Genomic DNA, 23597 nt, shown 5'->3' with positions numbered 1-23597 from the left:
ATTCCCAACACGAAATATTTACAATGAAAAACGTCTGTAACAAAAAAATGCAAACATGCGTCCATGAATTTATAAAATGTGGACATAAAATTGATTTTTTCAATTTCTCACTCAAATACTAAATTATAATCCTTTCAAACATCTAATACTTATTTTGGACACTTCTGTAATTTATTTATTTGATTAAATAAATTCTAAACAAGACTACAAAAAACAATAATTGTAATTCATTTCAAAACGAGAATTTAAATTAATTTTTACGTTATCTTTGTTACCTGGTGCCATCTATTGATTATCTGTTCAAAGTTATTCAGCCCTTGATAGTTTTCTATTCCAATACAATTTAAAAAATATTTATAAAACATAAAACAACTTAGTTCCACAATTTTTTATACATGTTAATAGCGTATATGTTATATAAAATTTACGAAATATTAAATATTTTTTCATAATTATTTACAATAAGCACAAAAATTATGATCAAAAATTACTGAAACAACAATTATTGATGAAACCGAAACCGTATTTCATGTTTATGGGGCGTATCAACATTTCTTAAACTTTCAAATAAAAATAAACATGTTGCTAATGTGCATACATATTTTTTAGCCCAGTTTAAGGTAGGTAGTACATAAAAACTAACAAACCATAAAGTATTATACTTCTGATTAATTTCCACACTTTCCCCCTATTTTTTAATGATTTATTGACAAAATATTTTTTCCAATATAGTCTAATTTAGTAAACAATAAACATAACTTTTAAGTCAGTGAACTTTTCTAATCACTACATTGCTTAAAAAGAAAACACACCAACAATACACCTGTTAAGATATTCAAATATTCAGTTGCGGTTTAAAGCATCATTAGCTGCTCTGATGTGTGAGTTACAAACAAATGATCTTATAAACCTCGTAAGGTACAATTAACTAAAAAAACTAAATTCAAGGTGAAACTCGGAAAAAGAGTATATTTTGATCAAATTCCACATCAACGGCGTGAAATAGTGCTGTTTAATTAACACGAATTTTGCCCAAACAGAAAGTAGCGTTTAATTGTTTTAATTTTTCCAATGGTTTTCATTAAAAGTGAAAAGAACGACTACAATAAATTACAAATCATGATGAAAATTTATAAGAGTAATTTTCTCTTGACATTTCTTAAGAGTACGAGCAAAAAGTTTTATCGATTAAGCCATAAATTTTATTGGCACAAAAATGGCAACCAGCACGAAAGCACATTTCCATGTCAATGTTCAGCAACAAACAATTGTGAAAAATATTAAAAATAAATTGGAACAGCATTAATGTCAATTGCAAGCAATTTAGCTGGTGATAATAACTCCAGTTAAGTATTTAATTTTCTCGTAGGCAATAATTTTCCACGCAATCTTTTTATTTCCACAGTTACTTTTATTTGCTGTAATTTTATTTACTATATTTAAAACAAGGACATCTGTAATTATGAAGCCCGGAAACACCTTCAGTGCGGAAAACGTACACTTTTATAGGTAGTACCATACTGTACCTAGTGGAACACGGACTGAGTCGCTTCCGCGCGCTCAAAATATTATTTTCAATCGCGATGATTCTTTTTTATACCAATAACTCTTCAGTGACTGTTAAATTGTTAAACAAAGACTCAAAAAATGGATAATAATGTTTAGTGAACAAAACAAGGTGTTGTCAGTGAAAGATTTAATGACAGTTTTTCGGTTGTGTGATCCCGACAGGACTGGCAGGATTAAAATAGATTATTTACAAGAACTTGCTCACAGTTTCACACCACAGACGGACCACCGTCAGGTATTAGCAAAACATAAAAAATCATTTATTTATTTTCACAACCAGGTTGAAGAAGTCAAAATATTTTTTAATTGTAGATAGTGACCTTGATCTAGAGTAATTATTTAAGTCTAGTTGTCTTAGTAATTTCTGTGGCACGACAGTAATTATAAAAAAATGCTTTAATACGTTTTTGATTGCTCTTTTACTTTGTTAAATAATGAAAAAATCTTCAACGTTCTTCGAAAAGAGAAATTCAAATTGAGTGCCTGTAAGCAAATCAGTGATTCACGATGTGTGCTTACTTCATATTACATTAACATCCGGTGAACTACAGAACAGTTTCCAGTTGGTAGAATTTACGGAATGTAAACCAATAAACATAGGGTAGGGGTTCAACATTTCGATAATGAGCGAGATAGTAGTTTTGTCACAGGAAATTGCGATATGTTCGAATATTTTATGAACTTGTTGCCGTTTCCTACGTGCAAAATTCGAATCAATGCTTCAGTGATTTACCGAAAATCACAAAAAACAACACACTTGAGAAATGTGATTATTGGTAGTTTAGCCATTGCACAATCAATTTCTCAATCATGTTATATAAGTAAGACAGTACATTGTCGCAGGAAATAAACAATATTCTTGATGAGCTGGATCCAAACGGATATGGAACGCTGTCGTTCAAGGAATTTTGTTCCGGTGTTCGTGCCATACGACGCCGTCAGAAAATTCAAGAAAGAAAGTATTCCTTGAGAAAACTCAAAGGTAAGTAAACGTTATTATGCGATAATTTATATCAATTTCTACTCACCAGTCAGAAATGACGGTGGAAGTACGGATATGCATAAGAAATCAGGACGGGTCGGCACCATCCGTTATTAACTATAATTAATTACTATTGATTTGAAGAAGCAAACGTGCATTTACTTTGAAAGTCACTTAGGCGATGCAATTTCAAAAGTAGATTGTTCTAAATAAATGGAGGAATTTTTATTTTAATAAAAAAACAAGTAAACCAAGAAATGTACGCAAACCAAAGGTTTCTTCATATTTTGTTCGCACCTCTAACTTGGATTATTATAAAATTTCATCTTGCATAAAGCTAAACAAATTTTTCTCATAAAATCAAAATCATCTCAATATATTAGGTAGGTAATTTTATTATTGTTGATAAAAATCTCACTAAAATAATTGTAACAATTAGTACTTAAATCAAATATTCATGTTCCAGTGATGGATGAAAAGTACAAATTTGTTTAATTGTATTGCTTTCTTTACTTTCCTCTATGTGGTGTAGGTATTATAGATATAATTTGCACACAAACCAAATACGTGTTCAATTGTTATTTTTTTTAGATTCCGTAAGTGGAATTAGTAATCAGTAATAACTAAATGAATGTATCAATGTATTATTGTTTATTATATCATGAAAATAAGCAACAATCGTAGATTGTGTAGACAACCAATAATACACAAAAGTATGAGCGTAGGACAATATTTAACAGAATAATCACAGTACAAAAATGAAAGTAAAACTACTAGGTATAGTTTTCAAACCGAATTAGTGCAGATTGACTAAATAATAAATCACTAAATAATGCTGTTGGTAACAGAAGATGATTAGCCTGCAGGATACAGTCTACTCTTGCCAATTCATACGATATTCCGCAAAAAATACAAATCGCAACTAAAATATAGTTCAAATAAAGGAAAATAACATTAAAAAATCTGAAGGCAAACACAAATGCAACCGAACTTGTCACCCTTCACGGGTCAGATTTCACCCGGAGGGCTTTTGAGTGGTTGCTATTTTCAGTCGAGAGTGACCCTTATTTCCATTACAACGGACGGATGTCGATGTCGTTATATGATACTTAATTTATATAACACTTGTAGCAACTTAAGGACGCACTACACTAAGGATTTCCGTTTGCTATGCTTGAGAAAACCCATGAGAAACTTTAAAATTTGTAAAGCCAAAGTTAACAGCTTCAAGTAATAATCGTAGGTATGTGAAAAAACAAGTAACATTACATTTACACGTGATGTGACTCAGAAGTGATTATAGTATTGTGATGCATGAAAATACTAGTAATTTACAAGCATCATAAACCTAACTACAAAGTGGTTTCCTCCAAAAATTAAGGAACTAATTTAATAAAATTATTCACGATTTTATCAATCGAAACGAAAGTTTGTATACATAATTTTGGGAAAGGTGGAGCAATGACCTCCTGCGATCACATACATCACACAAACAAGCAGAAAAAACTGCTGTTATGATCATTATTTAAATTACCTAAATTTTTTTTCGTAATTAGACGATTTTACAACCATAAATCTGAACGTCTTTTTTCTTTTCTCGTAACATTATTGTTTATCTATTAAATAAATTTAAACCATAAAGTAAACCATTTGAATACAAAAGTCTCTTTTATTGTTTATTAGCACAGTAATCTGATTTTTTTTAATAACGTGTACTGATCTAATTCTAAAAAAATATTTTGTAAATTGTTTTAGATGTATAACTTATTGGAATACTATTAGACTATTGCAAATTTTGTGTTAGTTTTAAAGATTTTTTCTAAGTATAAAACAAAATTTCATATTCAAAAGTTGTTGCGATTAAACAAGTAATTAAATTAAAAATGTGAAGGAAATTTTTATCTTTATTTAATAACAATTTGTCGAGATAATTTGTTCTCTTTCATGTCATAACTATTGTTGTTTCACTATTTTTTATTATTACTATATTATTAATTTTCAGTATGTGTATTCGCTACTCCATTCACCGAATTGTTTAGTCGTGGTTGTGAATTACGACACAATAATTAATTACAACAAAATTTATTATAGTTTTACGAATTTTTAATTGTAAGCATGTAGAGCAAAAAAGTTTCAAATATTCACTTTTTCTTTGTTTCCATCCAATTATCGTAAAACCCCAGTGTATAGGTATTTAAATCCATCTGCAAACTTATTTCGTGGTATCCATAAAAGTGCTTGTTACTTATGGCTGTAGTCGGATGATGAAATAAATCACAAAAATAAAAATTTATATAAATAATATGGTAGGATATAAATAGAGTTTTTAAACGTACATTTGTTTATTATGACTAATACGTAATAATAATAATAATAATAATAATAATAATAATAATAATAATAATAATAATAATAATAATAATAATAATAATAATAATTTTTCCGGCGCATCCACCAAAAGTAAACAGCCCCACTTTATTATTTGCAACTATCTAATAAACCAATTATATTTTTTCTTTATTTCATAAGTCCAAGTACCCTAAATAAACAATGCAGTTTTATTTGTATAACCGGTAAAGGGTGTTCACTTTTGGTGGATGCGCCGAAAAAATTATTATTATTATTATTATTATTATTATTATTATATTAATAATAATTTAATTAATAATAATTAATAGATAGATAGCATTTTGATTCTTTAATGCACTTATTTGTTCTAAGTCTCAATACATATCATTTCATATCAGTTCACAAATTAAAATCAAAAGTTTTGTGATAAAAATCTTATCAGTTCACACAAACACGATCTTCCAAATATTTGTCCACCCACACAACCGTTTGAGTGTCGCTGATTGTTCAAACACAGGTGAAACACTCTGTGCGCAAGCTCCCCATCATCACCGTCAAATTCTTCCCACTTCAGATTCTTCAGTCCGTTTCCACATAGCAGCAGGTGAGTGTATGTGGACACCGACGAACTTGTATTTCCTTTATTGTTATCCACTCTATCAATAAACATTTAAACAAAACTGCTCTTCAAACCGTGGAATGTTCTTGTGGACTAGTGTAGTGAAGTTAAAATAGCGCAAACCTGGGTTTACCTTGGATGTTAGAACCACCTAACGTGCATTACACCTGTTTTTTATTTACAAACAGGTAAGATTGCTAGGTAAAACCGAGTTCTTTCCTTCAGTGGATACGTTGTTTGGTTATCCAAGTGTTACCTAATTTGTAGAGGCTTTGATTTTTTTTTTATTATAGGCTTTTGCGTAGGTGTTAAGTTAATGCATACAATAGAAGCAACGTACGCGCAGATATTAAGATTCATTGGCTTAAATTACAATTGCCTTGCTCCCCTATAATTTAATTTAATCACTTCAATAATAATTAAGGCGTCACATCTTCATGAATTTGTAAAAGGTGGTTTACATACTCATGGGTTTTGGCAATTTCACTTAAATAGTTTAAGAAGAAAGTTTCACCCATTCTGCACAATAGACGACAGAACAATCCATTTCGCGATTATTAATTAACGTTACTAAACCATTACTCACCTACATACAATTTTAATAAACGGTGTATTATGTTTGTTATATGGCCTGTTGTAAGGCAATTTCGGAATGCAGTACTCATTTCAAGCTTTGTTAAAAGTTAGTTGATTTTCTTTTTTTCGGGGAAAGTGGGATGGTTGAAACAATGGTGATGACTAACTTTGAAAAAATCCACTCGATTTTGGGTGAAATAACACTGTAGTCCCACCTTAATTGAGGCATTAAAAGCGAAAAAGACTGAAGGGTTGGACGTGAGCCATAAAATGTGCAATTACGTGAATGTGGCTTGAGGAATTCATTTCGTTTCCAAGAATATTTCACTGCCATCACGACACGAGACACACATCAGATTATGTATTTGGAGAGATTTTAGAGTTAGAATGTCATGACATTAAAATCTCCGCTGTTATTTGGAACAGCTGAGGAAAATTTACATAATGAACATTTTTTTAGTTTGTCCTTTATCTTAAAGCTTGAAGAATTTTACAGTTGTTTTGGGAAGACATTTATTGAACTAGATAATATTTCCTGTTTTGGGATAAATCATTAACATCATTAGCAGTAGGAAATGAGATTTTAACACTATGCCATGACCATCCTTTTTCTTTGTTTGAAAACGGATGATCCATTACAGTACAGTTACGTGTGATTAGGTCAGAAATTTTTAATTGATTCTTTACTTTGTAAATTGAGTTGATTACGTTTTACTTTTGCTTTGTGGTTTTAGACGTTAAAAGTTAAACAATGTTTATACCTGTTTGAAATGTCATCGCTAACCTTGAGATGTGTTATGATTATGAATAAAAGATCAACTAAAAGTTTGTTTTTATGATAGCACGGAATACACAGCTGGAGCAGACTACAGAACAATAATGAAAATTATTTTAGTTGAAAGTACAGCTCTTACTTTAGTGTAAAGCTTACATTTTCAGCTTACCTTCTACCTGTCACAGGTCTTTTGTGCCATATAAATAGGTACTTTAAAACCAAGTTGAATGGATGAATTTTCTTGTAAAAACAGTTACCTGTTCCATCTTAAAAATGATTCAGAGAATACGAATAATACGATGTCCCAGTTGAAGATTTTGTCAAATATGGGCTTATATTAATAGACCAAAAAACGTCAAATACAAACCGAAATAGTCACCAAAAAATCCACTAGCTTGTTGCTAAAGTTGGATAGTTAATTTGTACTAACTATTAAGTACAAGGATGAATAAGTTAATTTTGTATTTTTTTTCCTAATAAATAAAATTAAATGTGAAACCAAAACCATTGAATGTCGAGGGTTACCGACCTTTAAGTTTAATAAAATCATAGCAAAAAGTGCAGAAAATGTGCACTACGCAGTAAAGGCTATTTGCCCAATTAAGTATTTATCGATTTGCTCTTCTGCGCTAATTTATAAATTCATAGACCGACGTCAGCAGAAATTTGCGCTTTAGCGTTAAATACCGCCGACTCGGTTCTCAACAAATTCCCAAGGATAATCTAAATTAATTATGGATACTTTGCTGAAGCCACTCTACCATAGAAAATGAAACTTTGTCGGAAACGGAAAATCTTGGGAAAAGACGACTTGTCATTGAAGTTTAAAGAGTCATTCACTCACGATGTGTGAACAAAAATCGTTGAAAATGCCGCACACTTTCTACTTTATCATTGAAGAGAACTAAGGAACGTTTTTGTTCTGAAGTTGAGGCCGACCTCGTTGTGGCATTATCGCCAGGTCGTCGCTTGATTATCGTACAATTTTCCAAAACTTACGGTCTTTTGCCATTGAAACTAATTATACAGATTTCGATAAAGAAATGGAACAGGTACAGTTTTGATAACATTGCTTCCAAAAGTAGGTCGGTTTATTTATTACCATTAACCGCAAAGTGAAACTTCAATAAAACAAAAGTCACCGATAAAATTTCCATTGTTCTCATTTGATGATCACAGCCTACAACACCCAATTTGTTATTTCCCTGATTGCGCCTCGACATTTTAAATGTAACACTTAGGGGCGAAAGCCATTCGTGGTTAGATTTCCACCAGATGCGCCATGTGGCACACGAGACATGTTACAGATACATTTATTTGTTTTATGTCTAGGAAAAACATTAAACTTGTCATAACTATCACCATATCCACAGCGAAAAAATAATAAACGTAAGTGTGTTACAATTTATTGTTTTAGCAAATGTAGGGTATTTTAAAAATAAAACCGACAGGTGACTTCCAGATTAGGGCTTTCCACATGAAACACTCTGCTATCCCTTTCACATAAATGCTCCAATTGTCACGTTTAACGATCTACTTACACACTCCAACGGCTACAATTATTGCACATCCGTAGTAAACATTTGCAACTTTCAACAAAAAATGATGAATTATTAATTTCATTGCACTTTTAATATTGCATGTCATTAATCCGAAGCAGCTTTCATTGTGATAACACGATGAGAAGCTGCAGTTCTATCGAATAACTTTTATGTAATGTGGAGGAAATCCAGGTTACCTGAAAAAATCCGTGACTCTATTTCTTTGAGCGCGAATTACGACTTTGATCTTATTTTCTTGATGTCACTCTGATTTATTCGCGCAAGGTAATCAAATTTAGCTACAAGCTTTCTAAATACGGAGTGTGTATTTTGGAACCAACGATATGCAACCATCATAAGAATACAATTTGTGGCACAAACAAGGAATGTAACAATTGATAATCGTATAATGTGGCATTAAATCGCGATGTGAGGCTTGGCCACCGTTGAAGCAAATTTATTTTTCTAGAGTATTGTTGGGTTTTCTAATTTTAGAATTTTTCGGATTGTTAAAATGCAAGGTTTTGAGAACGAGGACGTTTACTTTTTATTGCAAACTCTAGTATACCGGTACAGCGATATGAATGTATGTATATGGTGTGTTATCTCTTTTCAATTATAGCTGGCACGTCCTGGTACAACGTTTATTGTTGACTATCTCTCTCCGGATTCCTTTACATTCAGATTTTTACATGTGAATGAACTTGAAAACAGTTTAATATTTTATTAATTATCCAAGCAGACCTTGTGTTAAAGATGAGTTTTCAGAAATAAACATACAAACTTATTTTTTAGTTTTGTTCCGATGGAGAACACCAGGAATACGGAAATCAATTTTTTTAATGCTTCAAAGGCAAGACTTGCTGAATTTTAGTCTCGAAGTCTTTTAAACTTTTATTTTTTAAAGTTTGAAGAAATTATGTGCACAGCTCATGATAGATTTAAATGATTTAATTAATTTTAATCTTCTTAGCAATTATAACCTTGAAATGAAAAGTACTTGAGAGGTTTCATGTACTTTGGATGTACTCGTATGTAACATCTAGGACTGAATTAAAACTTTGGATATTTTTTATAATTAAACATACAGGCTGTAAATGAAATAAGTACATTTTAACTGGTAATAGACCTCGTCAAGACCAACAATTTTTCGTAACAACTTTTTTTCAAAACATTTCTTTTTTGAGTTATTTTGAAATTTCACACAATTTTCTTACACGCCACTGGAAACAAACTTACCTAGTTGATAAGATAACCCTTTCCAAGCAAGTTCATAAAAATTAAATTAAATTTATTATTACTTTTCTTTATTGGAGCATTTCATAAAAGACTCGTCAATTTGTAGGAGTAAAAACGATTTTTAAAAATGTGATTTTGGAAAAATGGTATATAGAAAAAGTGTTTGTCTCAATGAGTTCTACATCTGGTTAAAATTAATTCATTTATTTCGCTTACACCCTGTATTAGAAGACAAAAAAAAACAAAAGTAAAGAAATTTTCTCACATTTTGTGGCCCATTCTTTCAAATTAAGGTAAAGAGAGACTACTATGGAATAAAAAGCAGTACCTAAATAATATCTATACGAATTTTTTTGTGTACAATGTGAGTTCTATCTTAAAATGACTTCTTAATATTACACTGAAAGGAGGACATACAGGAAGAATTTTCAGCATAACAAAACAGCAAAATTTAGTAAATTTACTGGATGTCCAGTTTTCGAGCTCGAGCTCAATAATAATAATAATAATAATAATAATAATAATAATAATAATAATAATAATAGGTTATTTCTGATTTTTTTTAAATATGCAGTATGCACCTAATAATACTAATTCTAGCTGACCAGATCGGTAATCCTTAAAAAATTTCAAAATTAATCCACGATTACATTGTTCTGAGTATTGCTAAGTTTGTCTCACATCTCATTATGGACTATTATTATTTAAAAGATAAAAACCAATGTTGATTTAATTAATGTTTTTAAAAATCAAAGTATCCAAGTGGGACGTGCAATTAGTATTTTTGGTTGCATCTTAGGAAATGTCAGAAATAACCCACTATTGACTCACCCTATATTTAAAAAAATAAATATTTAATTTACTTTAACATTAAAAAATAATTTCGAAACCAAATAATTGTAAATCAAACGGAATTAAAACAATTTGTTCTGGTTATCTTAATACTGCTGGTTCAGTCCAATATTGTTTTTATTCGCTTTTACAGTCACTGCTGTGCAATTAAAGCAATTTAACAAATATTACCATTATTATTATCAAACATTGCCAATTAAAGAATGTTTGTATGTGTAATGTTTTTGTAGCGCGTACCAGAAAAATCATCGTTACGTTAGTTAATTAATAAATATGATAAAAACGTATTTTCGAGAGAAACTTGAGCTTAATTAGATTTTAATTGTACCATTTAACACTAATTATCACAACAAATGGGTTGTTCGTAATCTTCTTAACTGGCTTCCTTTGCACTAACGATTACGCCTTTTTATAAAATCGATTTTTAAGAGAAATTCTCTAATTATCGAAATTAGATAATTTAAACCAATTTTTTATCATTTGTAAAAGAAATTTATTAATCCTGTTTCGCTGTTTATTTAGCTTTCACCAAACTTAATCGATTTAAATTACAAAATCAATAAAGTGAATGACCACCAACTAACGAGACTTGTCAGTTACTATTTTTTTAATTTTGGAATTTTCCCATTCGGGATACAGTTAGGAGAAGCAGCCGAAGACTTATGTCTTCATTCGTTTCCGTTCTCCTACTGACATAATGACGTGTACCGCTCATTCATGATTGCAGCGTTTTTATTAACAATGTGGTAGCATCCAGCTGTAGATATGTTTCCAAATAACAGTAATCAATAGGTGTAATCCAGTGTTGCGATGTCCTGGTTTTTAGAGAGCATGATGTCGCCCACCACGGCAGCAACAGACTCGACGATGGGAAATGGCAGCGCAGGCCCGGAACCGAGTTTTCTTTTGAATCCACCAGACAGTCCTCGTCCTGCTGAGCAGAGTAAAAGTCAGTGCTCCTCCCTGTCGGACGGCGAAAACTACGAATGGAATGGGGAAGGTGTTGACATCGACGCCGACTCGGGGATTTCCAGCGACAGGAATTTAGGGTGAGTTGACAACAAGGTGAAAACGGCCTGTATTGGCACGGAAAATGATAATTAACCCGAGATCGATATTCAGCTGAAGGAATCTATTCGTTCTATTTTCGTTAAGGGTCGCCGATTTTTCTCACCTTGGACTTAATTATTTGCGTTGATTTAATTCGCCGTTAAGCTCAACTGTTTGTTATTAATTGCTTACATAACTTATGAGTCATGTCGAGAAATTTATAAGTTTAACTTTCACTGCCAGGTAAAGCGTGAGAGATCGGTACGGTGGAAATTGCTGATAACATCGTAATTGTTTGTAAATTGTGGAGCATTTTAGTGTCATCGCTAGGTAACAGAAAAAATATTCAAAAATACAACTGTTTTTTTATTCAATTTCATACCTGACTTACATAGCTCATTAAATATCCAAGTTTCCTGATTTTTAATAAACTCTAAATGACTCACCTCCAGGAAATGGGTGTAATACGTTATTTTTTCTACTAATTAGTAAAGTACGTACTTTTTTGCAGAGACGGTATTAGAACGAGAAGCCCATCTTCAGGTATAAATAGGCACACATGGTTACGAACCAGCTTGAGGAGGACTTCATCAAGGTTAGTACTTTGAATCGATTCAAAAGTTGTAATAAGATTTGATAAAGTGAACAAGAGTCTTTTATTTTTTCCCTCAAACTTCAATAAAATTTCCAATCTTTTTGATGGCATTGAAACATCTAAAAAGCCAAGCTATTTTCATCACACTTTGTGAGTGACGTTTTTAGAACGCAACACTTCCATTTTTCCTTGTGCTTTCGTCGAGTTTTTATCAAAATTCGCTCTCTTGTATAGTGAAAGACGTTAATTTCTTCCGCTTTTTGCAGCAACCCAGATAACTTGCCAAATCGGAGATGGGGTTCCTTCAGGCAGTAAGTATTTTTTTATTGTTGTGAAAATGTTTAGATTGATTGTTGTTCAATTAAAGTTTGCTAACAAGGTCAGTGGAAATAATTTGTAAACATTGCCAAGACCGCTTGGACAATTATTGAAGCAACGAATAAAATTTCCATTTCTCTAGATTCAGTCAAGCGTTGAGGCTCGAAATCAATTTTTTCCCCATTTTTCTTACGGTGTGGTGAGACATTTTATACTGGTTAGAGCTCATTTTACACTTTTCCGGTTCATAAAATCCCAAAGCTCAAGTTACAAGTTTTTTTATTTACAGTGAGAGTTAAAGCTGTGAAATTTTTACTAGCCATTATAAAGAGAAGATTATTTACAGTGTTAAAACAATAGGAATAATTGCATTTTCACACAATATGTATGCGTGCAACGAAGATTCATTGTTTTTACTGTTTTAATACCATGTTTGCATGAGCTGTGGTTACAGCATAGCATTTTTCCAAAGAAAACGTTCGAATGCAGTTTCTATTTTAATGATTGCGATTTTAAAATTAATAACTGATTAGCGATAAACAGGTATGTAATTATGTGGTGTAGTTTCTACGAATTCTGCAAACACACCTTGCTGGCGTGATTATTTTTAGAGCTATTAGTAGATTAAAGGGCGTAAATAACAGTTATGTTGAATATTACACATTGCAAAACAACGTTTGTTAGATCAGTCAGTGGTCATCTATGACATGAGAGGAATGACGCATACTTGTACCACTTTGCATGATTTTGTCTTCTCTGCTGTGGGCGTGTTAAAGGTAACTTTTATGGTATGCGAGTGGGTCTCATGGTACAATATGCCGACAACGTTGCCAGTCGTCAGTTTTGGCAGTTCCTGTATGAATAGAATAGAAACAGAGATAGATATGAGTTTTTTTAATTTTGAAATATGTTAATCCTGGCAACACTGCTTTGCGAGCCTTTAAGGAAGTGTGAGTTTGTGTGTGATGTGCTTGTGTGTCTCATATCTTTCTCGTCATCATTCGCTTGATTTTAACCGAGATGTATCTGTTACAGCAACGGAAAAAGGCAACTCGGGTCGAACGCTTTAGCCAGGTGAGCGATTCACTCATTTTTTCTTTTCTTTCAATTGTGCATTGTTGACAACTAAAGTGATTACAGTCAATTATACCGCAGCTCCAGTTTCAATTCATCAGGGAGGAGCAGCACATGCGACACTGCCGATGACATGTACTCTGATGCTTCCTTAGAAGAAGATGTGCATGATCTACATCACAAAGTGAGTGTTTTGTGTTGCATTTTTACACAAATTTATCATCCAAGCCCAGAAAATAAAACAAAACGTTGCGTTAGAAAACATCCTGTGTTGGGTCAGAGACATATTTTATCTTCTCGTGCAGAGAATTTATAATGTAGAAAACGTTCCGAAAATATTTTGTCGTGAACGAGAGCGCTGATGTGACAGCGTTTGGTCTTTTATTAATGGTAAAGCTGTGACCCATTTTTTCACCAGTGGCGAGTTTTTAAAATTCTCATGCAAATGAAGCTCAAGTTTAAGAACCAAAAGGCGTAAAAATAATACGTCCAACGTTCACATTTTTAATAATAATGGATTATTATTATTTCCCTAAAAACTACCTACATATCTCGAGATAATGATTATCAATTAACACTTATCATCCATGACTCAACCTCCCAAATAATTTGTGGTTTTCCAATAATTGAATTTTTGCTGAATAAGCCTTTAGAAGAGGTAAATTTTTGACCATTTTCATCCAAATATGGTGATTTTTTCGTTCTAGTTTAATAAAAACAGGGGAAAAACTAGATTGTTGGTAAAAAAAACTTGTTTAAATTCTCGGAACTTGCAAAAATAATGTCATTTTTGCCATAATTCTGTGATTTACTGGCTTACTTTTGAAAAATGTTGCACAGTAATTGAGTTTTTGTTGAACAAACTCTTAGAAAAGGTAAATTTTTGGTCATTTTCGACCAAATTTGGTATTTTTTTGGTTTTAGTTTAATAAAAACAGGAAGAAAAACTTGATTTTTTGTCTAAAAACGTGTTTAAATAATCAGAACTTGCAAAAATAATGTCATTTTTGAGATAGTTCGGTTATTTATTGGTTTAATTTTTAAGAAATTGAATTTTTGCTTAACAAACGCTTTGAATAAATAGATTTTTGGTTATTTTCGACCAAATGTGTAAATTTTTCGAACTAGTTTAATGGAGATGTGAAGAAAAACTTGATTTTTGGTTTAAAAACGTGTTTAAATCCTCAGAACTTGAAAAAATAATGTCAATTTTTACATAATTGTGTCATTTATTAGCTTACTTTATAAGAAATTTTGTGCAATCATTGGATTTTTGCTGAACAAGCTCTTAGATAGGGTAAATTTTTTATCATTTTCGATCAAATTTGGTAATTTTTTTCGTTATATTTTAATAAAAACAGAAAAAACTTGATTTTTGGCCTAAAACCGTGTTTAAATTTTCGGAACATGCAAAAATAATGTCATTTTTGACATAATTCTGTAATTTATTGGTTTACTTTTTTAAAAAAATTGCGCCCTAATGAGTATTTGCTGAATAAACGCTTAGAAGAAGTAAATTTTTGACCATTTTCGATTAAATTTGGTGATTTTATCGTTGTAGTTTAATAAAAACTGGAAGAAAAACTTGATTTTTGGTATAAACACGTGTTTAAATCTTCGGAATTTGCAAAAATAATATCATTTTTAACATAATTCTGTGATTTATTAGCTAACTTTTTAAGGAATATTGCGCAATAATTGAGTTTTTGTTGAATAAATGTTTAGAAAAGGTAAATTTGTGATCATTTTCGACCAAATTTGGTAATTTTTTCGTTCTAGTTTAATAAAAACAAAAAGAAAAATTTGATTTTTAGTCTAAAAACGTGTTTAAATAATCAGAACTTGCAAAAATAATGTCATTTTTGATATAATTCTGTAATTTATTGGCTTACTTTTTAAAAAAATTTGCGCAGTAATTGAGTTTTGAATAAACGCTTAAAAAATAAATTTTTGATTTTTGGAAACTGTATAGTAAGACTTTTTGGAAAAAAAAACAACCTTATTTAAATTAGTTTGTATTGTCACTTATTTTTTACTCTAAATGTAAATGCTGTTCATTGTTATGAGTTGCTTTTAAATGATGATTGAAACTAAAGTTGCATAAGCATTGTTCTAACTTGGGATACATTATTTACAATCGCAACTACTTGCAGTATGACCGACCTTGTAAAAAATTCAGAAGTAAAGAAAAATTGCTGTCATACTTGTTATATAAGCATTAATTAACCTAATTACTCAATAAAACAATATTTGGACGCAGTTGTTTTTTTTCTTGCAAAATTTAAATCCCCTGTGCGCCTCCATGTAATTATTTCGTTGGTAATTAATAAACTTGGTTTAAAACAAAATAGAAAATTAAACCAACGCAACTGTGTTGATTAAAACTCACATCAAATACCTAAAAATTATCGCTATAATGCTGGGAAAGTCCTTGGTTTGTCCTATCCACATGTCACTTACTCGCGTCTTCATACCGTATCTTTGTAAACGGATATCACGAGGAGGGGCTTCCGCTCAAAAATTCAATACAGTATTACATAACGTCTTGTTCAAATTTACTTTTCTTTGAGCCGAATCCACTAGTCATCTGCCCCAAAAAGTGATGCATCGGACGTCCTTTGGCGGGGCTCCAAGTTGTTGACAAGAATCTTATTTTAGAAATACGCTCTTTTTTAACACATGTTTTGATATAATGCGTAAAAATAGAGCGTCAATATTTCCCGGAAAATTAAAAATATCGGTTACCGTAATTAACTATCGAACTAATTAGCCGCCAATCACGCGGCTGACAACAGGTGTTTCGGCACATGCTCGGCTCGAATTTTTCATAAATTATGAAGAAAAGACACTCAAGATTGTGAACGGTCGGTTGGCTGGCATCTGCATGCCTGTTGTTAATTCAAAGTTCATGACGTCAGTCAACACATACACATTGTACGCCTGATAGAGTTAGTCTGCCGGTTTTAACTGAAAGCGTAAGGCGCGGTTGCAGGAATCGAGTCCTTCGAACTCAGTTATTCGATTTTTCAAATCACAGTGCAGTGACGCCGCTTGGCTGGAAAACTCAAAATCACGTCCAGATAGATTATTGTATCAAATTACAAAAAATTGACCGCAAACTAATTTTTTGACCGATTTGGCAGGCGGCGCGTTTTGGAAATGATTCATTTAACGCCGGCTCCCTACACTAAATTTAAAGTTTGCGCTAGTAGCGGAATAGCAATGCACAAACCCAACACAACATAGATAAGTCCAGGGTTATCAACGTCTTATCAGTGTATTTGACAGTGGTGAATGCTCACAAGTGTTGTGTTCGGTGACATACAGGCCAGTTAAATGGGTGTTTGAAAATGAGTGATGATGAAAATGATGTCTCCTACCTATCTGAACTCGATTATGATATGTGGGAGGGACAATTCGAGTTTATTGGTCCAACGGAAGCCAATTTCACGCCACAGGGGCTTCTAAGGCCTCCGCCTTACCTCCCTCCAAATGTTAACGGGGTTAAGAAAAATCCAGCTCACCAGTGGTGCGAAGAAGTGACTGATCAAGTATGTCGATCGATTGATATTCTGGTCGCAAAAGTAATTCCAATGACTAATAATAAGGGCGATTCCACTAATTGGAAGCGCTTACTAATGGCTTGAATTAAAGTTAATTTAAAAAGTGAATCACTGAATAAAGGAAGGGCAACGTTCTTCAGTTTGAAGGAAAATGGTTAAAATTAGACACTACATCGCGCCTTCAATTCAATTGAAAAATTATTAGTAATCGCAAGTTATAAACGCGCCCACGTTACCATTATTCGAATTAATGTTTTTTTGGGTGTATTATTCTGTGAAAAAACCGAACTATTTGGCGAAAAATTAATATTACTTTGAAAACCTTTTCTTGCATTGAAAACTTTTAAATTTTCGAAAAGTATTGTGCTTTGACCTGACCTGACCCGACCCGCTAAGCAAAACATTCTAAAATCTATGTTTTATTGTAAAAAAATGTTTAATAAAAGGACCTGACAGCCAAAAGGATTATTATTTATTAACAAAACATTTTCAAATTGTCATGTATTTTTTTGTATCAGAAGATTCTTTTCGACGAAAATTGCGTTTTTTCAGATACAGTGAAGAAATTTAGTTTATTTTTATCAAAAAGTTGACAAAACTAACTGAACAAATCACCAAAATAGGTCTAAATTTCGTTTTTATTTTAAGATTTCTTTGTTACAAGTTGCTAAAAAAGTAAATGTGATGTCAATATATATAAATAAAACAAGTAAATGTCCATACTAGTTCTCATTTGATATGATAATCTTTTTCCGGAAAACAATAAATATAAAAGTTTTTATTTCCGCAGGATATTCTCTTTGAAGGAATAATGTTAAAACTGATTTCCGCAGGATATTTCTTCGAAGGAATAATGTTAAAAAAAATGATTTACAGCGACATTCCCTTTATTTTTAGTATAATGCAGCCTTCAATTTTTAAGTAGAAAAACTTATTTTTGTTAGTTAAGTAATTAGCTATTGTAGGTATTTACTTTATTTATAATTATGATTAAATAAATACTGGTGTCACTTCTTTGAATAAAAAAGTGTTACTTTAGTTCATTTCTGGCAGATCAGATTCTCTTTTTATTGTAAATTCTTTGTGTTACACACAATTTGTAGTCTTTTACACATATTTTATTCCAGTTCCAAGTGCTCCAGCAGCAAGTGGGCGTGCTCCAAGACTCCGCAAACCAGAACGATGAGAGATACACAAGGGCCAAGTCCGACAACGCTGCCCTTCAAGCCAGGGTAATAATGTTGGAGGAACAACTGAGGGACACTGAGATGAGATACGATGAACGTTTGCAGGTATGTTTAAGGCCTTGTTGGTTGATTGTCGATGTTAAGGTGGGTTTCATTAGGACGAACAACGGAGGTCCAGAGAAATGCTGAATAGATTAGAACGAGAGAAACAATTACAGTTAGAAAATGCCAGTATTCGACTCCACGCCGCTGAAACGGAAGCAACGAATTTGAAGGAAGAAGTAGCCAGACAACGGATACGAATAGAGAAACTAGAAAACGAGAGAAAAGAACTGACGGATCAAATCCAGGATCTGACCAATGAAGTGATACTCGCGAAAGAGCAAGCTACTAGTTTTAAGGAGAAAGAAAGAAGGTTGTTTGGCGTCAATTCTGGGTGGTGACTTAACAATGATTGTTTTTAGACTGAACCAAGAACATGAAGCACAAGTCCAACTAATCGAAGAATTATCACGGGAAATCGAGCGGTTAAGATCCGAAGCTAGGACTCCAGCGCTACCAACTACCTCACCTGAAACGATACGACTTGAAGAACTTCACGAAGAAATTACGAATTTGAGAAACAAAAATACTCAGTTACAAGAAGCTAATGATGAGTTACAAGCTAGTCTACTGCATGCTGGCCTGGAGCAAGGCAGAATGCTCACAGCTGGCGAAAACAATCTTGCTGCAGAGTTGGAGGCCATGACACATGACGAGGTAATTTTCCCACACCTCTGTTTATAAAAATGCAAATCGCACACTAAAATCTCCGCACATCGATACGTTTCCAAGCAAGCAATGAAAGAGGATTTTAAGGTTTTGGAGACATAAGAAATTATTTTCCGCGAAAATAAACAAAATAGTTTGATTTGTTTAAAAACGTTTGTTAGAATAGCGCCTTAACAAATGCTTGAATAGTTTTTTTAACAAAATAATTTATTATGTATTAATCGCGCTTAGATGATTTTGCACGTTTCTTTGTTGATTTGTGATTGCTTTATAATGGGTTGCTGGTCGCTTATAAATGTTCTTTCTGTTTTTAGCCTGTCATTCCACATGATCGCGAATCTGTAGCTAAGGTATGCACCATTACTTTTATTTAATAGAAGTTAAAGTTGCACTGTACTGTGCTTTGTCAGCTCTGTAATTGTCTCAGAAAATGCGGAAACGTGAAATGCCACTTTCATTTCAGATGCAGCAAGCTCTCAAGGAACAACAGGAGGTGAATCTGCAACTGAGGTGCTATATTGATGGAATTTTACTCAATATTGTGGAAAATTATCCACAGTTACTTGAGGTAAAGCATAGGTCTGCATAGTCAATAATGAATTAGGATATTTGTAATTTAGTGTTGAATTTTGTATATAGAGTTTATAAGATGTATTATCATTGTTGCGAATACTTGTATATTGGTATTATGTATAATGTATATAAATGTTAAAAGTAGCTCAATGGTCCGTCCATTATGTGATTAGACACTGTGATTGGTGGATGTTATAGATTGCTACTTAACATTAATTTTATAATTCATTCAAGTGCCTCGCTCTAGAATGTTAATTTTTATTGTTGATCTTGATAACTTTTATAACAGACCTCAACAACAAGGAAAGTTTTTTACTACATATTATTCGAAGTTATTTTACTCTGAACTAATGTAAAAAATATAACAGGTTTTAATTTATTAATTGTTACGTGTATATTTTTGTAAAGTTAAATTTTAATGCTACTTGTTCCCAGTATTTTATAAATATTTGTATATTTTATATCGTCAGTAGTGAACCGGCCTACTTTTAACGCCTATCTGTGTACTTATTCAATTAAGTTCATTCAGGTGTAACTAGAGAAATAATTTGTTACTACAGTTAAATAAATCTAGATTGGAATATTCTTAAGATGTATTTTTTATAAACGTACAAACCAAACAATAAAAGTCCTTACAAATGATTGTCTAGTTTGGCACATCGTGGTTTATGTTCAATAAATTTTCCTCAGTAGCTTCCAAACGAAGACGAAGGATGTCATTGTCAATCTAACAAAACCAAATAAGTATCACTCACTCGCTATCTAATACTTACATTATCATATCTCGAAAAATAAGACGTCAGAACCTCCGAGTTTATGTTAAGATGACTTTCTTCAAGTTTTTGTGGATCAGCACTGCAAAGACTGCACTTCTTACTCTGACGCATGAGAGTGTTCAATGACAAACGTTCCTTAGCGAGCGCTATTTTCTCCTCAGCTAACTTCTTTTCTCTATTCGATAACATGTTTAGCTGATTTTGTAAATCCCTCAGTCTTTCGTTGTATTTATTTTCGATAGTTTTCGACTCAAAAATAGCCTTTTCACCTTCGTTTATCTTCCGTTCAGCTTCTTTCATTAAATTCTCTACTTCTGTTTCCCTCAAGCTCAGCTTACGTTCCTGGTCTTGCAAACATCGCTTTAGTTTTTCCATCTCGCATTTTTCTTTGTGAAGACTTTCCCGCTCTTTATCAGCCATTTCGGCCGCTTCTTTCGCAATCTGCACCGCAGCGTCGATTTCAGCTTTGGCCTTTTGCGAGTCGTAATTGACCATTAATTTGTTGGACGTTTCGAACCGGGATTTTTCAGCTGCGAGCGATAATTTTTCCTCGGAGAGTTGCAACATGGTTTTCTCTTGTTCGGCCAAAATTGATTCCCTCAAAGTCTACAATTTTTCTAGCTTTAATTTGAAACAAACTAAACATGCTTTACCTTTAACTGGTCTCTTTCACGTTCGAGAGCTGCTCTATTAAACTCAGCTTCTCTGTCCATGGCAGCTGAGCGCGCAGCTAAAGTGCTAGCCGCTTGCTGAAAAGCCCACCTTTCTTCACGGGCATTTTGGTTTTGCTCCGAAATTTTAGTCTCCAAGGTGCGCACCAACGCCAAAAGCTCCGCTCTCTCCTTTTCGGCTTCTTCGCGACATTTTTCCAACGTACTCCTCATCACTAAAACACAACAGGGGATTTCGCAAAAACATGGTCATAAATAATTACGAATAATCTCCTGCTCCTTAGCTTTCAAGGACTCTTCCCGCGCCCGCGATAATATACCATAATCCTTCTGGATGTGGTCTTTGAGGTCCCCCAAACTTTTACTGTTAGCGTACAGAATTTCAATATTGCTGTCCAGTTTCTGAAGGTAAGTATTTGATTCCTGGAATAACGACGATTCGGACTTCTTGGCCTCTTTGACATTCTCCAAGAGGGTGGTGTATTCGTATTTAATTTCCTCAATAACTCGGGAATTATTTTCTCTAATCCGTTTTATTTCTTCGGAATGGTGCGCATCAGCCTCTTCAATTCTTTGCTTGTATTTTGCAATTTCACCATCGTGTTGCTGTAGTACTGTTTTTAATTTTTCCTCAAACACTTCGGACATTTTTTCAACGTCAGTTTTCAACCGCCTTTCGACTGATTCCAAACTTTGTTCTAACAAATTGATTTGTTTCCTTCAAATAAGAAATTAATTAGTTAATTAACGTGGTGGAGATACGCACTTGTAGGACTCCTCCAGTAGGAAAATTTCCTCGTGCTGTCTCTGTTTCAACGAGTTGATTATGTTTTCGTAAAGCTTCACGCTTTCCTCACTCGCTGTCTTTTTTAAATCGTCAATTTCCTCTTGACCCGAATGTTTGCCAATTGGTGGTTGCGCTAATAGCATTTGAATATGGTTATTAATTCTCTCTTGTTGAAGGCGCATATTATTTTCCATGATTTGTTGTTTAGCAAACTGCCTTTCTAGAAGCAAATTAAACTGTTGCTCTTGTTTCATTAAAACTTCCTGTTGCTTCATTTGCATGTCGGATAAATTGTCTTCGTATTTTTTCAACTGGAGGGCCATCAGTAGTTGCGATTCTTGCTGTTGGAGGGCAATAGCCGTATTTTGATACTCCATGTGGGACTGGGCCAACTTTTGCTGTGTTAAAATAGTGTTTAGGGAAGATTGGTCGCTTTCTTTTGCTGGTTCTATCGTTTTTTCGGGTTCTTGTTTTGCTGGTAATATATTTTCCGATTTGCTTTGCTTGATTGCGGATCCGCCACCAAGCCAATCCGGAAGACCTAAATTGTATGTTATTGCTTAATAGTCACAAAAAAATTACAAAAATCAATACGAAACCTTGATCAGAAAGGTTTGGAGCACTTTTCGACGGTGTAGGTTTGGAAACAGGAGTTTCAGTAGTGCTGGTGATCGCTCTTTCTTTAGTAGCAGAATCATCAGTTTTTATTTCGTTGCTAAATAAGCCTAGAGGGTCCAATAATCCAGCCGAAGACCTACGCCTTCGCCGACCTTCCCGAGGCCCTTCGCTCAACAAGACAGACTCTGATGGAGGATTTGAAGGTGTCAGCTTTGGAGTGGTCGTCGGAGTCACAGTTTTTGCTTTACTCTCTTTCAAAATATCCTCAAAAGTCGCTGCTTTAACATCTTCACTTTTTGGTCCCAAAATACTTTCAAGCAGATCCATTTTCTTCGACGGTGTTTTATTTTCTTCGGGTTTACTCTGAGGTTTCTTGGTCAGGCCCAAATTGCCCAAAATATCGTCGTCGTCATCGAAGCTGATTTTTTTGGCCAATCTTTGGCCCCGAGAAGGAGATTTGGTGTCTCTGGAGTCTAATCCCAACCAGTCGTCCGGTCGTTTTGGCACTTGATTGCTTTCGGGTGTTTTGTCGGTTATATTGAATAGATCTGTGATGGACTTTTTTTCCGGTGTTTTGCTCAAACTTGCCCTTTTGGATGCCGGTTTGGGCTCGTCAAAGAAACTGTCGTTGCTGCCATCGGATAGCACCCCTAAATCGTCCCCAAAATCCATGTCGGGAATTATTTGCAATATGTATTCGTTTGATTTTCGAGCAGGTTTATTTTGTAGGTCTGTTTATTTATCGATTGACTTTGTCACCGTTTTACTATGGAAACAAAGTGCAATACAAACAAAGTTTTGAATCAACAACAAAGCCCGCAAAAGAACAAATTTCTTTTTTTATAAATCTTGTAATTAAACACGTTAGAGGGGTGATTTATAGTTATTGATGCAAAAAACTTTGGTATCTTGTTTAATGCAATGTTTCTTTTAAGAAAAAATATTCATATGTGTTAATTATGCCGCCCTAAAACTGTATGGTTCTGTTAAAGATTATATTTGTTTTGCCATTTTTAGAAAGTAGAAAAAACTTCAGTTCTTTGAGATTTTGAAACCATTTTGAACACCCCATTTCTCGCTCTTTCATAAAGTCTGTTTTTATTCTTTAAATA

At 33.1% G+C, this 23597-nt stretch overlaps 2 protein-coding genes and 1 non-coding gene across 9 annotated transcripts; 2 read left to right on the top strand and 1 right to left on the bottom strand.

The window, feature by feature from the left end:
- Positions 1-1541: 1541 nt before the first annotated feature.
- nuf (nuclear fallout) lies at positions 1542-20218 on the top strand. 7 transcript variants are annotated; one of them, XM_015977816.2, is made up of 12 exons: positions 1544-1804; positions 2413-2551; positions 11329-11551; positions 12064-12147; positions 12414-12458; positions 13501-13539; positions 13597-13723; positions 18230-18394; positions 18448-18704; positions 18754-19048; positions 19375-19410; positions 19524-20218. In XM_015977816.2, the coding sequence occupies exons 1-12, from the start codon at positions 1658-1660 to the stop codon at positions 19647-19649; spliced, it is 1683 nt and encodes a 560-aa protein (XP_015833302.2). In that variant the 5' UTR covers positions 1544-1657; the 3' UTR covers positions 19650-20218. The 7 variants fall into 7 exon arrangements, with proteins under 7 accessions (XP_064215439.1, XP_064215441.1, XP_015833302.2 ...); XM_064359367.1 differs by having other exon boundaries at positions 1545-1804; positions 13621-13723; XM_064359365.1 differs by having other exon boundaries at positions 1545-1804; positions 13606-13723.
- Mir3839 (microRNA mir-3839) lies at positions 2190-2291 on the top strand. The gene has a single exon (NR_038668.1). It is a non-coding gene; the product is annotated as a microRNA mir-3839 (primary transcript).
- LOC663957 (trichohyalin) lies at positions 20213-23272 on the bottom strand. Its single transcript, XM_008192630.3, has 6 exons — positions 22467-23272; positions 21847-22408; positions 21344-21798; positions 21063-21295; positions 20407-21015; positions 20213-20360 (listed from the first exon to the last, which is right to left on the bottom strand). Exons 1-6 carry the CDS (start codon positions 23155-23157, stop codon positions 20280-20282), a joined length of 2631 nt encoding a protein of 876 aa, XP_008190852.2. The 5' UTR covers positions 23158-23272; the 3' UTR covers positions 20213-20279.
- Positions 23273-23597: the final 325 nt, after the last annotated feature.

This window comes from Tribolium castaneum, chromosome 1 (assembly GCF_031307605.1).
Source record: "Tribolium castaneum strain GA2 chromosome 1, icTriCast1.1, whole genome shotgun sequence".
NCBI classification, from domain to species: domain Eukaryota; kingdom Metazoa; phylum Arthropoda; class Insecta; order Coleoptera; family Tenebrionidae; genus Tribolium; species Tribolium castaneum.
Note: the sequence above shows the minus strand (reverse complement) of the source record. Positions and strands in the feature narration are given on the sequence as shown.